This window comes from Cydia splendana, chromosome 11 (genome assembly GCF_910591565.1).
Source record: "Cydia splendana chromosome 11, ilCydSple1.2, whole genome shotgun sequence".
Classification (NCBI taxonomy): Eukaryota; Metazoa; Arthropoda; class Insecta; order Lepidoptera; family Tortricidae; genus Cydia; species Cydia splendana.
The window spans coordinates 18,298,928-18,317,507 of record NC_085970.1 but is presented as its reverse complement, the minus strand read 5'-3'; the positions used below and the strand labels follow the sequence as shown (position 1 = coordinate 18,317,507).

Here is an 18,580-nt window from a genome sequence, read left to right as displayed (position 1 = left end):
ATTGTCGTTTTGGGCAAAGTTTCCCCTGGTGGCAAAGTTGGCTGCCGGCTGACTATACGTACCTACATGTGTTTTTATGGCTTTCCATAGAATAATGAAAGATAGGTCGCGATATAAGTATTCCTCAGACGAAGCGTCCTTCAAGTATGGAGTGGCTTGGAATGAGCAGACCACTTACAGTTACGAAATAACCCTCTTTATAACAAGAGAAACGCTTTTTACTTGGTTTTCTTTCATAATGAAGATAGGTACTTTTACTACATATTTCTTTCATAATAAGGTTTCGTAAGGTACACAAGAAAATAGAATAAGAATATATTCATCATAAAGCATTTAAATTTAATCAAAACATGTTTGGTAGACACAATTAAAGTAAGTAGACACTAGTAAATTTACTCGGTAAATATTTAAAAAATATCGTAAACATTATCAATACCTATTTTATAAAACATACCTAGGTATTTTTCCCTAGAACCCTAAAACGAATATAAATTTATTAAATTAAATAGGTCGCATACCATGACCAACCTGTTTGAAGATAATAGCTAACCACCAAAAATTAAAAATCAAACGTTCCAATTTTGAAATGTCGTGCGCGCATTGTCATAGAATCGAAAATAACAATCAAACGTCGCGAATGAAGGAAAATTTGTTGTGAAGTGTCGTGTTTTTTGTTAAAAAGTTGAATATTGCAAAAATAAATGATGTTTTCTGATGACGAAATAAAAGAAATGCCGGGTGGTAGTTTCATGAGACCTGGCGATGAAATAATAAGGTGCGATGTTCGATTATTTTTGTAATAAATGAGAAATGAATCGCAACCACATTGATATTTATCGAAGCTTATAATGCTTGCCTGTCTTCATTATTTTAAATTTTATTTTACTGACGAATGTCCACTTATTTTTGTGCCGTGTTGTGTTTTTTTGCAGTATACGCAAAGTGTGTTTAAGCGACAAATTTGATAAAAGCGATTCAAGTGATAAGGAGCCGTTCATTTCAAATTCAGGTGGTAATGAAGTAAGTAATAATTACACAAAAAATATAATTATTATTTTTATTGTTTCAAAATATTTTGGTGAAACGAAACGCAAATTAAAAACCTAGTAAATAAGTCTTTGTCCGGTTGAACTCAAATGTTTTAAAAAGTTTCCATCAAATAATAATATTTATAAGTACTTAATATTTTTTTCCATCGCAACTTTAGTATTAATTTAACTCGTTTTCCTGTTGAAAAGATTTAATTCTAAACAATTTAGAAGATATTATTTGCCAGAAACCTGCGTCGTGTTCTATAAAAACCCGGTTACGTGTAGCCTGTCTATCATGCTTAGGAACTCAGGAATATAAATATTATATACCTCATATCAACGATTTAGGACTGAATGACGACCTCATAATGACGCCACTGCAAGGGTTATATTTCTTTTCAGGTTTTTAATATACGAACAATTTTAGTAATCAGTTTTATTCGATTTTTAACCCTTTTATGTGCTAAATACTTATGTAGGCTTCGTGAAAGGGTTGCTTAACCTCGCCTGTGTATGCTAAGAATGCTGACCAAAATATATTTAGTCATTTTTTTTTTCAAGAACGAATTTCCTTCTATATACATCACAATCGAGTGAACTTTCGAGCAACACCGGCTTCCGACACGTCGGAAGGGAGGAGCTCAAGTGTTACTATACATATATTATTATATTCTTTGCTCAAGTGATACATACAAAATCCAATCTGTAATGACGACACAAATACATTGAAAATGACACACGTCAAAACAAATCTTGCACACCTCGATCTCTTTTTGTGTACGGATGAGTGACAAAACACACCTTTTGTTGTGTTTTGTCACGTTGTCTGCATGCCCAGTTGGGCATGTGCTTCGGCAGAAGGGAAATAGTGGGAATGCCGACTCCCTTCCCGGTTTTGCTCAAAGGAATGAACCCAACATTTTTGACCAACACACACATGAAATATTAAGCTTTCAAAACATATTTTAATTGATTTATGATTTGGATTCTAACTCTAAATATTATTCCAGCTAGATGTATCTCGCTCTCTCTTCCGCGATGGCTTCTTCCCTGACACGCTCGAACACTCCCAAGCTCGCTTCGCCTGGACGGAAGAGGACGGCAACATCGCGTCGCTCGTGTCTGAGCCTGGCTTCGGTACGGGGCAAACCTTTGGCAAGGACCTGGATGCAGCCCTTAACAATGAGGTATTATTGACTAACCCCCGATCTTACTATTAATCTGGCCAGACATGCCTTCTTATGTTCCGCTGGACAATTTACAAAATTGCGAAATTTCTACAGGGGAAAATTTTGGAAACGTGTCATATATTTTTTAGATCGAAATTCTTCTTTGCCCAAATAAAAAATTCCTCGATTTTTTCTATAAACTTCCGACTTTTGGGAAATTTAGTTACGCAACTTAGGTAACCACATCGTTAGTGATAAGGCTCATTTATTAATTGAGTCTTTATGACAGTAGCTACTTATTGGTAAGTAATAGACTTTAAGTTACCCTTTTCATTGACAATGAAAACGGAACTCTTTTCCGAAAGCAGTCAATGAATTACATAGTATATTTATCTAAAAACATCATTTTTACTTACGCAAATGCTTTCTTTCAGCAAGAAGCGGACACCTCCAGCTCGGTGTTCCACGGCCGCAGTTACCTTCCGAAGACCACCACGGACTCCCACCTAGTTTCCTCCACTTCTGCAGGTACCTAACCATTAACTATCATTATAGGTACCATCCCGTTATCCGGCCGGGTTTTTTGCCGGTCCCATATTGGATTACCCTCCTTCAATTTAAGAGCCGATCAACGTGCACACTAGCGCCACTGCTAAATAATCGTGATTATTAAAATTTAACGAAAGATATTTAAAAAAGGGAGCCGCTACGTACTGTATTTTGTATTTAAGTATATACCTTTTGGATACATCAAACTAGTTTTTATGTTGCTGGATTCGTCAATCTATGCGTCCAAAGTTAAAACGGCCGTTTTTGTTTTGAGTTGATAGATCGACGAAGCCAGCAACATAAATACTAGTATGATGTATTCAAAAGGTACTTAAATACAAAATACAGTACGTAGCCCCCTTTTTTAAATATCTTTCGTTAAATTTAAATAATTACGATTATTTTAGCAGTGGCGCTAGTGTGCTCGTTGATGGGCTCTTAAGTTAAGGAGGGATTGAAAATCTTCTCGGGTCAGAGGTGTAGGGTTATAGTCGACGTAGCTTTATTTGACGTTCTTAACCCTTTAGTCCGTAGCGGCAACATACTTGCCATCATACTTAAAACAAAAACGCATCTCTACTATAAGAATTACGGTTCGAAATCGAATGACTAGAAAGGAATGACAAATGGTTAAAGGGTTAAGCGCATTGTAATATGCCTACTATTTTATCTTTACCATCACCATCCCAATACACATTATATCAAAAACACTTGTATTCTAAAGGTACAGACGGCTCTTATTCTTTTACAATTAGGTAGTGTTCAAGTCATTATGAACACATCATCCGCTTAGCTATTTCTAATGCTGACTGTACCATGTTCAACTTGCTTGAGGCTTGAGCTATCTTATATTGACTATACAGGGTGTTTGGTATATCGTTTGGCAAATTAAAACGGCATATAGGTTGAGTCATTTGCTATCTTCTCATGCCTAGAAAAAAAATGGCCATGGTTTTTTTTACTACTGCGCAAGTAAAAATTTGAAATTTACGAAAAATTGGCCTAGAGCTGAAAAAAAACACGTGCCCAAAATTAAAAATTTCTAGGCCTCAGAAGATAGCAAATGACTCAACCTATCTGCCGTTTTAATTTGGCAAACGATGTACCAAACACCCTGTATAGTCAATTTCATTTATTTATTCATAAAATTTACATTTTATGTCCATGTAATAACGGTAGTAGAAAGTAATATTTGCAACTAAAACTAGCATACCTATAGTTAGTCAGCAGCAGAAACAGAAAGTAGCTAAGCGGACGTGGTATTCAAATGACCTACACACGCTTAGTCCTCTAACAACATAGTCGTACCTAGTTCATTTTGAACACCTTGCCAGCTTAGATACCTACCTACAAACAGCAACACTCTTGAGGGGCCCACTGATTAACAGTCCGCCGGACGGTATCGGCCTGTCAGTTGTTTGGAACTGTCAAAATTTTGTTCTAACTGACAAGCCGATACCGTCCGGCGGACTGTTAATCAGTGGCCCCTTTAAGTATCCATCGGTGGACCTTATGCCGTTTGTAATAAGGTTTACGAACTGTCAGTTAACAGTGTGGGCGGTGGTACGTCTGCAAATGTGTAACTGCCTATACATATTATTAATAACTAGTCTGTGTGGAAAGAGAGTCGTGGCATGTATAATAGGGCCCAATACATTCCACGACTCTTCTCTTTCCGAACACTCTATAAATACATATATTTTATTTTAACATTGGAACAGGTAATATTTACGTAGCTTCCTAAAAAACATAGCAAGCTGTAATAAGCCTTTTTCCAAATGAAATGGATTGCATCCTGTAGGCGTATTTTAATCTCGCAAATGGACTGCCACTGCCGCCATGTTTTATGGGCCGCCCTTTATACATCCAGCCTATTTTAAACAGCTTGTGTATTTCGCTGTTGCAAGGTTAGGTTAGGTATAACCTTTTTGCTTGTGTACTTGGGCCATTTTATTTAAAGTTGTCCCCTACACTTTTGTTTTTAATTGTGAATTTATATGTTATTTCTACTCAGAATGACGAGCTCTTTCTATCCTAATAGGAGAAAAAAAGGTCCCAAGGTTTTTTCCCACTCCGTTACCATTTTTTCATAGATTTTGTATGGCGGTTTCGGAATGGAAAGATCGAAAAATGTATGGAAATCTTGGGACACTTTTTTTCTCCTGTTAGGATCAAAAGAGCTCAAGATTCTGAGTAAAAATAACATAAAAAAATCCCAATTATGAAAAAAAAAAGTGTAGGGGACAACTTTAAATAAAATGGCCCACTTTGATCATTTCATTGCTCTACGTCATACTTTTTTGGATTATCGAACAAGCGAGCGAAGTTCCTGCATTCAACTTGGATGGAACACATCTATCAATAAGAGGCCAGTGCGATCATTTCTAAATTTTAATTTATTGATAATTTGTTCCGCGATAAAAGTAAAATTTCTATTCTAATTTCTAGTTAAAAGATTCTAAAAATAACTAAAAATACTTACTATTACTAGGAGATGTGAAAGATTAATGTAGCAAAATTACTCAAGATATTTTATTTTTAATGTTTCAGCAGTATCTAATGAGCGTAGAGGCACCCAAGGCGCCTGCAAGGTGGACAAGACGGATCCCCGTTCGCGGTTCCACTACGTCAAGTACGTGAAGAGACACGGACGGACCGTTAAACTGTGGGAGTGCGGCATCTGTAAGTCTTATGTAATTTTGATCCCTTAAGTTTTCATTTCCTCTCGTCTATTATTCGTAAAGTTTATGCCAATAGCCGGGTCTACACAGAGCCTCGGCCGAGGCGGCGCGCGCGAGGCACGGCTACACTAGCCGTTTTGTGCGCGAGGAAATGGCCTCGCGCGTATGCTCGCTCTGTGTGGACCCGGCTATTAGCCAAGTCGTGACAATCATTCATAGAAAATGTCAATCGAATCTGAAATAATTTAAGATTTATCTATAGGTATATCTTCGCCCATCTTTTGGATGAACTTTGTTTGATGTCATCAAACTCCAGCTGTTACGCATACCGGCTACAGATAATTTTGTTCTTTGCTCCCAGGCAGCAGAGAGTTCCAGCACCAATACACGTTAATGCGCCATCTGCCTACGCACACAGACGAGAGGAACTTCCACTGCGACACCTGCGGCAAGAGCTTCCGGCAGCTCTCCACCTTGAGCCAGCACCGCGCTATCCACTCAGCCGAGCGCCCTTACGGCTGCGAGGTACCATATACTTATACATCATAGGCCTTTTCGTCTATTGCAGACGATTTATGGGCGTAAAACCGGAGAAACACCGTTTTGGTGGCTGAATAGACCGATGCGAGACCGACATGGTCTACCACAGGTCTGATAAGAGAAGTTTGCGGAAACCGGTACTGAGACACCTTGTCGTCATTTCTGCCTCTTGTCAGCGAGTGCGCCGAACCAGGTCTCATCACAAAACTTGCGACACTCAGCCGAGCGCCCTTACGGCTGCGAGGTAACATACCACCTCTGCTTGAAGGTGTACACATATACCGTTACTGCTTGAAGATCTACAGATGTCAACTACATACAAAACAACTTCCACTGTGAACGCACACACAACACACGTCTTCACGAACACCAACCAGCAGATCAGCTTGAACCAGCACCACGCCACACATTCCGCCAAGCGTCATTACGCCTGCGAGGTACAGTCGCCATCAGATACATCGGAGCGGCCGAGGTGCTCAAAAATATCTAAACACGCTCTCTAGCGCCTTGACAATACTCGTAGAGGCGTGTTCAAATATTTGTGAGCACCTTGGCCGCTCCCATATATCTGATCTGGCAACTGTACCTTGCGAAACACCGCGAGTTATTTTCAAGTTTATTTTAGGCGATAAATACATTAAGGCCCAGTTTAGATGAAATAGTTACAGACAAATTGACACCTTCAGTAACACAGCATCAGATCCTCGACTTAGCGGCCTTACGGCTGCGTGGTACCTGTCTTGACTCATCAACCAACATACCACCAGTCAAACCCACCGCACACAACATTAAATGAAGATAAATTACCAAAGTCCCCCCACCATTTCAAGAGAAACGAGGAGGAAAACTCTACCTACATGTTCATTATTGTGCCCAAAACACTGTGTCATTGTTAAATTCCTCGTTTCAAAGACTTCAAGATCAATTCCACTTCACCACATCCACTTTTATTTATGAGACAGTATGTATTATGTAGGCACCAATTTGATTCGACCACCATCGACTTCGCTCATTATCAGTGAAAATGACGTTCAAAACTACCCCTTTGCGGCCAATTTGCACCAAAGGGGTTGTAATTGTTCCCCCGGGTCCCAAGGGAGTAACCACGTCAATTACATGTTTCTTTTGTGATAATAGATTTTGGGGTGTATTTATTGCATTCTTGTATTTCCATGACAGTGGCGGATATTTCCGCATCAAAAATTTGTCAGCAACGGGTTAAACGGATGTCAACTGCAAAGCAAAGTTCAAACGGATCGTTCTTTTTGAATTAAATAGAATAAATGTTTGTTCTTTATACTACAAATTTCAGAGCACAGTTAAAAACTAAAAACTGATAAATTTAGGCACACAGAACGGAGGTATTGACTGTGGATTAGTAAGGTGTGTTATGTATAAATAAGGGTCAGAATGTCTATAAAATTGCTATGAGTTGATAAACATAAATTATTTGATGATACTGACAAGATGATAATGACAAAACTACGCCTGTCTCTTATATATATATATATATATTTTGCTAGCCTATAATAGGCTTAATAATTAAGGTGTCCCACTGCCGGGCAAAGGCCTCTCCCTTTGTCTTCCACGACTCCCGACATAGCGCCTGGTCTGGCCAGTTACTGTGAAAGGTGTCTAGGTCGTCCCGCCATCTCCGTCTTGACCTGCCGCGTCCGCGCTCTCCTTCTGGCATCCACTTGGTAGCTACACTAGCCCATCTGTCTGGATGCATGCGGCAGACGTGAACGGCCCAGTCCCATTTGAGCCTAGCAGTCTTCTCGCCGACGTCAGCAATACGGGTTTTTGCGCGCAGCGTGGTGTTTCGGATACGATCAGTCCTCTTCACCTTCACACCTAAAATGCTGCGCTCAATAGCCCGTTGGCAGACCTTCAGTTTGGACTTCTGACTCTCTGTGAGTGACCATGTTTGAGCACCGTAGGTTAGGACGGGCAGGATACACATGTCGAAGAGTTTTCGCTTCAGTGACAATGGAAGGCTACCCTCTAGGCTCTTATATATAAAGCGGTAATAAGATTTGTGCCGTAATACGATTGATAATCATAAGTTCAGATCAGGACTTTGCATATTCAGAACAAATTTCTAAATGTGGCGTCTTTTCAACTAGAAGTTCTGGGCCTTGAACCCTAAGAATCTTGAACTACGTCACTAATAACTACGTCTGCGTAATTTTTACACTTTAATCTAGGTCTTAATAGGTAGTGATCAGCCAAAACACTTGTGGACTTACGTGAAAATCTTCGTCCAGTTGCTTTTAGAGTTGCTCCAGTCCTGTCCTTTAAATCCTTTTGTCATTAGATAGTCAGGGGCGTATTTACCCTAGGGCCATCCGGGCCATGGCCCGGGGCGCCAACCCCCAGGGGCGGCATATAGGGGCGGCATCGGATTGCATTTTGTTTTTCTTCCTTGACTTCTGGGGCGCCGAAACGTATTGGCCCGGGGCGCCAAATTTCCAAATACGCCCCTGTAGATAGTCTAGATCTGGGGTCTCCAAACTTTTTTAGCTGAGGGCCATATTGCGCCTCAGAAACTTTCGCGCGGGCCACCGTCGGTTTTTGCGCCGGGATAGGGTGTCTGATTGCTGCTGTTAGGAACAGTTCCACTCTCAATGAATGCTGAACCCCTGGAGCCTGGCTCCCGCGGGCCGGTCAGTGGGCACTCGCTTTGAGGGCTGGGATTTGGAGACCCCTGGTCTAGATTAACAAGTTATCCTTTAAAAACCATTCCATTTGTCTAGGTATGTAACAAAACGTTCAACCGCGTGTCCACCCTGATCTCCCACCGGAAGACCCACTCGGACGTCAAGCCCTACAAGTGCCACCTCTGCCCTAAAGGATTCCACCAGAAAGGTTAACCCTCCTCAATCCTCATCCCTATTATCTTCTACAGGAGTACTTTGGTTGCGCTTATCGTGCAAGAAACAGCATACTTTCTGACACCGTGCGGTAGTAAGATACAAGTATAGCATTCATCATGTCATGTCGTTCGCGATAACCGTGATAATAACACACCTGCAGGTGTCCAGCTTCTAAAAGTCCTCAAAACAATATTACCTTAATATGTATCTATTGTTCGAAATAGTAGGAACTTGTATAAAATTTTGATCATCTAATTGACCCCATTATACCTTTTTCCCTAATCCAGATCATTTCCTTATTTACCTTTATATTTGATCCTCGTTTAGATTTTAGCACGATTAACCTTTTAACCGCTGTAGACTGATATATAAGACATACAAAATCGGGCTCATTTCACCGTGGTCTTGTAAATAAGACAAATCTTCGTGTAGCGTGCCCGTTTCGCGAGTGTACCGCTCGCGACACGGGCACGCTCGATGAAAAATTCTATGGCGGTTAAAAGGTACATGTTTATGTTTTTTTTTTTCAGGCAATCTACGAAACCACTTGTTCACTCATACCAACGAGCGCCCTTACCGTTGCAACATTTGTTTCAAGGGGTTCAACCAGCAGTCTAACCTCGTGTGCCATAAAAATAAGGTGAAATAATTGTATTTGTCTTTTACACTGTGTATGACTGTTAATGTAGTTAGGTAAGTAGTGTCACCCAATGTATGGGACGTGCAAATTTTGGTATCGGATGAATTCACTTGGCACAGATGCTAAGCTAAGCCAATCCAGCCCCGTAGTCATCCGCCACCCCCTGGTGGATATGCAGGGGGGTATCCAAAGTTACACGCCGCATATCGGCTTCTATTTACCTACCACCTCGAGTTTGGTATCATTTCCAGATAAATCGGGCATAAGGAATTCATTTTTGACACATTTAATGTACAGTTTAATAGAAAAAATAAAAATATTGACGAACAAATCAAAATCGGTTTGCAATTTTTTTATTCAACTATTACAATTATCAGCCGAAACTACAAATGCCAGAAAGTTGAAATTTGCACACCAGGTTACATTTATAATGTGTACAAGAGATAAGAAGCGATTTTGAAAAATTCTGCCCCTAAGAGGGTTAAAAAGGGGATGAAAGTTTGTATGGGGTTCATGTTTTATTTTAAGCTAGGAATTTCAAACTTCGTTAAAAGATATATCATTAAAATACAAGAATACTAATTTCAGCGTTTTTGAAAATGTATCCCCTAAGGTGGCGAAATAGGGGTTGAAGTTTTGTATGGAGATTAAAATTTATTTCGAGTGTGGGGCTTGAAACTTTTTATATGCGCATATTATTAGAATACAAGAATAGCAATTTTTGCGTTTTTAAAAATTCATCCTCTAAGGGATTAAAAAACCGGGCAAGTGCGAGTCGGACTCGCGCACGAAGGGTTCCGTACCATAATGCAAAAAAAAAAAACAAAAAAAAAAGCAAAAAAAAAACGGTCACCCATCCAAATACTGACCACTCCCGACGTTGCTTAACTTTGGTCAAAAATCACGTTTGTTGTATGGGAGCCCCATTTAAATCTTTATTTTATTCTGTTTTTAGTATTTGTTGTTATAGCGGCAACAGAAATACATCATCTGTGAAAATTTCAACTGTCTAGCTATCACGGTTCGTGAGATACAGCCTGGTGACAGACGGACGGACGGACGGACGGACAGCGAAGTCTTAGTAATAGGGTCCCGTTTTACCCTTTGGGTACGGAACCCTAAAAAGGAGTTCAATGTTTGAATCCATTACAAATTACTTTGACTGCCCCCCCCTGCCTACCTGCCAGGGGGTGGCGGATGTTTACCGGGCTCAATTAGCTTCGCTTTACGTATATTACATCTGTGCTAAGTGAATTCATCCGATACCAAAATGTGTACCTTATTATGACACTACTTCCCGTACTAAAACCTTTCATCTGAACGTGGATCTGCGTTAGTAATTAGTGAACTCTAATGTAAAATATTATAATTCAGTAGGTACCTTACCTAATGCACGGATCTACGTTTCGGTATAGATATCGGCGGCCGATCGTAAAATCAGGCAGATCATGAAATTCCTAGGCATATCGTGAATCGTGAAAATCATTGTCTCGTTTCCTGAGTGAGACTGTGACAGTTTGCCTTATTCCCTTCGGGCATCTGAAGCCACCTAACGAGCCTATCCTACCTGTCTATTGGTTTAATGTGACTACCGTCAAAACATTAGGTACACAGGAACTTTACGATCAGCCTGATTTTACCATCGGCCGCCGAAATACTCTTAGGTACTAGTTAGCTGCTACGACGCTAATACGTTTCGGTTGGACGGGATTAAACGGAAATGCTGCATCAAAATCAATACTTTAAAAAACTCTTGCTACCTACTTAAGTATATGTTATCATCACTATCCTAGGCTTACTGACATTTTCCACTGATGGACGCTTCCTTTTATGACTATAAAATTTTCCAACTTTCACCAGGCTCATTCCGAAGACGCTAATGGAGCTATCCTCCGCGGCCGCACCAACACCCCTCGTGCCGCCAGCACTGTCTCTGAAAGTCAGCCTGATTCCACCAGGTATCTTCTTCATCCTCGCGTTATCCCGGCATTCTGCCACGGCTCAATGGGAGGCTGGGGTCCGCTTGGCAACGAATCCCGGGAATTGGCGTAGGCACTAGTTTCTACGAAAGCGACTGCCATCTGACCTTCCAACCAAAAGGGTACACTAGACCTTAAAGGGATTAGTCCGGTTTCCTCACGATGTTTTCCTTCACCGAAAAGCGACTGGTAAATATCACATGATTTTTTGTACATAAGTTCCGAAAAACTGATTGGTGCGAGCCGGGGTTTAAATCCGCGACATCTTGAAAGTCGCACGCTCTTACCGCTAGGCCACCAGCGCTTCTCCAAATTTCCACCAGGTATGCCATTACCAGGTATTCATAAATACGTAATTTTTTCCTCCTTTTTCCTCCACTGTTTATACTTGACCCTAAAATGACTAACAGAACAACACACTATATTAACCTGTCTATTTCCAGAACCTCAGTCGACCAATGCGAAGTATCCTCCTCCGTCGGCCCCTACATGGGCACCTCCATTGAACTATCCTCCTCCTCATGGACCCCAAAATCCTCGCCCTCCCTAGAGTCCAGCGACTGGAGCAACGACCTACCCTGGAGTACCATGTGCAATGGAGTCATAGTGGACCCCATAAAGACGTACCACATGGGGGTAGCTCTGGCCACCAGGCAGACACCATTTGCTTTGTTGAAGCCGGATAACAGTACGCCTGTTCTCGTGAAAGTGATTGATACTAAGATTCCTGGAGGGAAGCAAGTAAGTTTTTTAAACTATTTGATTGGACGTGTAATTTTTTTATTGGTCAAATAAGGATTTGTTTCAAGTGTTACTATCCTTTTTAGATGCTGGTTCCCGCCACCGCAGATGATTTGAGGATCGGAGGAAAGATAGTAGTGAACAATTCTGAAAGTACCCGGTCTCAGGTAAAATAGCCATCCTATTGAACTATCAGAAATCTTCATATTAGTTCAACAAATGGTCTTTTCGAATAAATTTCAAAGGCATCTTGCAAGACATCTTGGCCTATTTGACCACCATGACCAAATTTGTCCTTTGCATACGCTATACTTTGTTTTCGCTCTAGTTCCTCCACTGCATATTATGACCATATGCCTCAATTATTTTTTCATATTTCTTTTTATTTTAGAATTTGTTGACTTGTTTTGTTTTAGGAGCAAGGCTCATCCGACATGAAGAGTGCAGTTCAAATCCGTGTACCAGTAGTAGCCACCGTGGTTCCGCAGATCAAAGCAGGAGGGCAGCTACATCTGGCCGTTCAAGAACCACACCATGCATACCACACCGCACTCTCTTCTGATGGTAAGTGTTGTACCGTGTGCCAATGGTTGCCATGTCGCCACTGTGGTCTTACAGATCAAACTACAGCTACAATTAGTCGGTCAAGAACTACACCATGCGTGCCACACTGCACTCTCCGCTGATGGTAAATGTTGTACCCTGTGCGAATGGTAGGTAGCCAAGCCACTGTGGTCTTACAGATCAAACTACATCTACAATTAGTCGATCAAGAACTACACCATGCGTGCCACACTGCACTCTCCGCTAATAGTAAGTGTTGTACCGTGTGCCAATGGTAGCCAAGTAGCCACTGTGGTCTTACAGATCAAACTACATCTACAATTAGTCGATCAAGAACTACACCATGCGTACCACACCGCACTCCGCTGATGGTAAGTGTTGTATCGTGTGCCAATGGTAGCTAAGTAGCCACTGTGGTCTTACAGATCATACTACAGCTACAATTAGTCGATCAAGAACTACACCATGCGTACCACACCGCATTCTCCGCTGATGGTAAGTGTTGTACCGTGTGCCAATGGTAGCTAAGTAGCCACTGTGGTCTTACAGATCATACTACAGCTACAATTAGTCGATCAAGAACTACACCATGCGTACCACACCGCATTCTCCGCTGATGGTAAGTGTTGTACCGTGTGCCAATGGTAGCCAAGTAGCCACTGTGGTCTTACAGATCAAACTACATCTACAATTAGTCGGTCAAGAACCTCACCATGCGTACCACATGCTGATGCATCTATGCTGATGGTGAGTGATGCAGATCCGTGTGCCAATGGTGACCACTGTGTAAAATAGTACAGTCACCTGCAATAATATGTTACTCTTCGAAGGCCACAAAAATATACACGCTCTTATGGCTCTACAAATAAGATCGTGGGAGATATGTTTGTGGCCTTCGTAAGTACTTATAGCCGTTCAAGAACCTCGCTGTGCCATTAGAATGCGTTGTTTATGAGTTAGATAAAGGCTATTTACACATGTTTTTTACAGCAATAAATCTTGCTTGCATAAAAATAATCCGAAGGTATTGTCAGTCAAATTTGCTCTAAACAAGTGTTACGAACCTAAACTAAATATCCTACTCTGCAGTAGGAGAAGTACCGGAGAAGCCGTGCACCATCAAGCAGGAGCTTCCACCGTCTCCACCACGTCTACTGCCACGAATGGAGTCCCGCATGGAACCACACTTGACAGCATGCATGCCGTCGCATATGCCAGCTCTAGAGCGTCATATTGCGCGTAGCTTCGAGGACGTTGTCAAACCTGGTAAGTCACATAATTGTATTTTCTTACTACATTCCCATTTACATCCTCGCAGTAGCAGCGTAGGAGTTCCTCGGAGGAGGATTTTGATTTCAAAACAGGTACACGCAATACTATAATATTGAACTCGAGTGTAAAAAAATTGAGGATACTCGATTGCTTATCAATGATCGTATCTAGAATAGAAAAACTTTTTTAAGTTCAATAGGTCATCGAATTTTTTGTCTAATGTTGCAGCGATATTGTCATTTTGATATGCATCCCCAGGCCCACTGTCAAATCACTATACGTATTATAAAACAAAGTCCCCCGCCGCGTCTGTCTGTATGTCTGTATGTTGGCGATAAACTTAAAAACTTCTGATCGGATTTTCATGCGGTTTTTACCTATCAATAGAGTGATTCTCGAGGAAAGTTAAGGTGTATAATTTGTTAAGGTTTTCTGTAACCCGTGCGAGGCCGGGGCGGATCGCTAGTACAATAACACAGTGTAATAATTTTGATAACTCTCACAGGGACCAGCATCTCATCTTGCTCACTACCGCCGCCAGCGCCATCGCCGCCACTAGATCTGATCACCGATCTGTTCGAGCCCATGGAATGTATCCCACTAGGTAAGGAATCACTACATTAACGACTTAGGCCCACTTGCACCATTCCACTAACTCGGGGTTAACCGGCTAAGCCTGAAGTTACCGTGGTTACAATTTGACACTGGGTTAACGGTTTAACCGCTTAACCCCGGGTTAGTGGGATGATGCAAGTGGGCCTTAGAGTCTGATGATGGAAAAGACTGACGGAGTTAAAACTCGGATAGGCAAGGATACCACCGATAAAGCGCCAAGATCAGATGGAAGGGGTAGTTTGCGTATAAAATAACAAGGAAAGAAGAACTTCCACATGAACTGCTTAGGGTCTGATGGAGCAGAAATAGTCGTTCAGTCGGTACACACGATCCTTCAGGTCAATCATAATATATGATACATCGTATTTATGTTGTCGTTCTAAGCTCAATCATCATCATCATTATCTCAGCCATAAGAGGTCCACTGCTGAACATAGGCCTCCCCTTGGACCTCCATACGTACCGGTTGGAAGCGACCCGCATCCAGCGTCTTCTGGCGACCTTAAATAAGGTCGTCTGTCCATCTTGTGGGCTAAGCTCAATTTCAATTATTAATTTTGTATGACGCAGGTCCTCAGATAACGGCAGTGGACAACATAGACCAGCCGCCGCACTCCGATGACTCCGATATATTTATAGGAGAGTTCGAGGTAAGAAACCGCTTCTGATGTTAGTATACATATTGAGAAATGAGATATGGTATTAATTGTTACCGAGTAGAGCCAAATAGAAACACAACAACGGGTGGTTTTTGTGATGAGTTTACAATGTGAGCAAAGTTTGATATATCTTCGAGTGACTATGTTGAGTCCCGTGCAAGCGAAAGCTTCTATAATAATCGAATTTAGATTCTTGAGCGTAGTAAGGGACCCAAACCGCACTCAAAGCAAAATGCGATTTTGCTCACTGTTTTTAAGCAGCAAAGTATCCATGTTCGCGCTGCTAAGGTGAAAATGTATTTTGAGCCTTTTAAAATCTGTAACATAAACAACATGAACATAAATGAAGGTTTTCTTTTTCAGGAAAGCATCCCCCTGTCCGACTCCGACTGAAAATACTTATTTTATTTATTTTGTTTGTTTTACAGTGGAAAATGAAGTTTTGATTTAGGTGTAGTGTTAAGCGAAACCAAGTTTAGTTGTTTGTTGTAGCTTTAGGCGTTTTGTTTTAAATATATTCGAAAATGTTTTAAATATGAGAGCAACTTGTTTAAATTAAAATACCTAGAGCCTTAGCCTCCTAAGTCCCTGCGTACAATTTTTTGTACATATTCCAAAATCTATTTTGAACTTTTATTGAGTAAGTAGAGGGTTCCAATTTCAAAAACAAAACAATTGTTTCTGGGTCTTGGGAGGTTAGGTACTGCTGTACCGACAAAGGGTTTTCAAAAATTAAAATTATATATTTTCACATGGAAAAGTATCGGAAACTCAACATATCTTATGAGATAACTACTTCTCGAGATCTAAACTTACTTTAGTTAATTCTTGTAAAGTTTTCTATAATTTTCCGAGATATATAAGGTGTATTCGGGTAATTCCGAATATCGAAAACTGTCGGATAATTCCGAAAAGAGACTTTTTTTATGATGGAATTTTGGGTGATTTTCATCTGAATTTCGGAATTATCCGAATTTCGGAATTACCGAGTAAACCTTAGTTGTATTGTAACTTCTAAATGAACTAGGTAAGTAACTTGCATATTTGTAGTTAACCACTGAAAATCCGATTTTTCATTTTTCAAAGAAATCTTGATAAGTTCATATCTAATAAGTAATTAAATTTAATGTTGCAATTTTTAACGTAACAGATAACAGTTAATAAATTATCAACCCCCCAAATTCCAATCCAAAAACCCTCGAAGGGCCAATTTCCTGTTGTCCGCGTAATAATCCTCTATTATGACGCAGCGATGACGTCTCTTTTGTGACGCCCCGGCGTCATTGTATCGCTCTGACATCGCTATTGTATCGCGACATTCGCGACGATATCGCGGCACGTGAACGGAAATTGTGACGAGGGCGGGTTTAGTGAGGATTGGCGGGGATAGATGGCGCTAGTAGTAGCGTTTAGGAGTTTAATAAGAATAAATTGAAGTTTTTAACGGTAATAATCTGAGAATGATAGCAAGATTTAATTTAATAATTCGATAACCTTTTCATAAGAATAAGAAGAAGTACCAGTTTTTGAAAAATTACAGTATTCTTGTATGATATTTGAACTTTATCTCCGATTTTACGCTTTAAAAGCGTTTAGTAGTTTATCTTTTAATGCCAACTTTCAACAAATATGTATTTTAAGGATAGTTCTATATAACAAATTTAATGAAACTGCGACAAAAAATATTAAAGCAAATTGTAAGTAACTGCAAGTAACTGTAAGTAAGTACACATTAAAAATCGTAAAAGTGATCTTTTTTTCTAAAGAAAAAGGTACAGATAAAGGATTTGGGCATTTTTTGCTACTTTTGGAAAAGCGCGCTACGGTGATAGAGTATTTTAATAAACAAAGCACCTACATATATCTAAATAAAATATAAACGTCATAACTGTTTAGTGAATAGGTAACACCAAAATTATTTGCATAGGTTAAACGTATTTAAATGACACAATTTCAAGTTGAAAACCATAATTATGTGCTATGAATTATGATAGAATAACCCACTAAATAATCAATAATTTACGTCTAGTCTATTCCATATGTAGGTATACAATTAAAATCTAAAGTCGTTACCATGATTATTGAGATAAAGCGTATTATATTTTAGTCTGTAATTGCTCGCACTCAATTACTCCGCTTTAAAATGTTCAAGCAATCTAAAATTTAGCATGTGAATACATCGTTCCAACCGCGATTTGCCATCCCTTTCACCACAATAGCTATTTAGAGCCATCCAATTTGGTAATGACGTCCAGCCATCAACCACAAAGGAAACCTTGTAAAAAAACAGCATTTACGAAAATGACAATATAACTGGAATTATTTGGCCTATAGTTTTTTATCAAAGCGCCGCACGCGTAGGGCACGCGACCAAAAATATTAAAACTGGTGTTAGATCTGACACGCGGCCTTTCCACCAATAAATAGAGAAATCTTCTGGCAACCCTATTTTATTAAGCTCCTAAACCCCACGCAAAAACTTGCCTTAACACCCCTGCTTAAAGTCGAATCTCTACTGCTTTAATCTAACTAGATTACCGCTTTGCTCAAGCAGAATTAAAGCCTATAGTTAGTAGTCTAAGGTTGAATTTTCTTTGGTAGTTCGCGATAGTAAAATTAGGGTTGTCCTCAATAGTCTTATACCGCCCCCGACAGTTATCGAATAATGCCCCGCCGCGTGGCGACGACATTTTTTATCGAATTTTTATTTCGTGCGAACGCAAGTGGCGTCTGGTGCCGACTGTGGGATTCGACGAATGCCATTTTTTGAACATGACAGCCCTTTTTTAATCGAATGGGGTAGTAATTGCCATTTTTGAGTTTCTCGAATCAAACAAATACTTGTGTGGTAGGTATTGGTTACCTTTCATGATATTGCTTCTTCAAGTCCCAAACCATTGTTACAATACAATACAAATACTCTTTATTGCACACCTCATTACAGAAAACAATACAAATAATACAGGAAGAAGAGGTTAAACAACAGGCGGCCTTATCGCTAAAAAGCGATCTCTTCCAGACAACCTTTGTTATTAATTTAACTGACTGACTAAAGCATTATCAGTCGTGTTCAGATATTTGTTAGCTACTTGGCCAATCCGAAGAGACGAGAGACAGATATTATTATTAATACTTTTGCCTTAAGTAAAATAGAAAAAAAACAATCCATATAAAATTAAGTAAACCAACTGCTGGTTTATAATAAGAATTTTAAAATAATGATTTTATATAAAAAAAAAAAAATTAAGTCATTTTTTTTATAGA

General features: G+C 40.0%; 1 protein-coding gene across 3 annotated transcripts; it reads left to right on the top strand.

Annotated features, from left to right (window-relative positions):
• The first annotated feature begins 616 nt into the window (after positions 1-616).
• On the top strand, positions 617-15,853 carry LOC134794894 (uncharacterized). Of its 3 annotated transcripts, none has more exons than XM_063766737.1 (16): positions 617-775; positions 933-1,020; positions 2,042-2,218; positions 2,635-2,728; positions 5,303-5,431; positions 5,792-5,955; positions 8,727-8,838; positions 9,377-9,486; positions 11,347-11,444; positions 11,909-12,206; positions 12,293-12,373; positions 12,623-12,770; positions 13,860-14,036; positions 14,548-14,646; positions 15,228-15,307; positions 15,680-15,853. In XM_063766737.1, the coding sequence occupies exons 1-16, from the start codon at positions 702-704 to the stop codon at positions 15,707-15,709; spliced, it is 1,959 nt and encodes a 652-aa protein (XP_063622807.1). In that variant the 5' UTR covers positions 617-701; the 3' UTR covers positions 15,710-15,853. The 3 variants fall into 3 exon arrangements, with proteins under 3 accessions (XP_063622807.1, XP_063622805.1, XP_063622806.1); XM_063766735.1 differs by having other exon boundaries at positions 5,300-5,431; XM_063766736.1 differs by having other exon boundaries at positions 5,300-5,435; positions 5,796-5,955.
• Positions 15,854-18,580: the final 2,727 nt, after the last annotated feature.

What these genes read in the sequence shown, in the direction of transcription:
- LOC134794894 (XM_063766735.1), top strand. Translation starts at nt 702, where the DNA reads ATGATGTTTTCTGATGACGAAATAAAAGAAATGCCGGGTGGTAGTTTC. An exon ending in AGTTTCCTCCACTTCTGCAG is followed by an intron (nt 2,729 to 5,299) that starts GTACCTAACCAT and finishes TTAATGTTTCAG; the next exon opens with CAGTATCTAATGAGCGTAGA. An exon ending in AGCGCCCTTACGGCTGCGAG is followed by an intron (nt 5,956 to 8,726) that starts GTACCATATACT and finishes CCATTTGTCTAG; the next exon opens with GTATGTAACAAAACGTTCAA.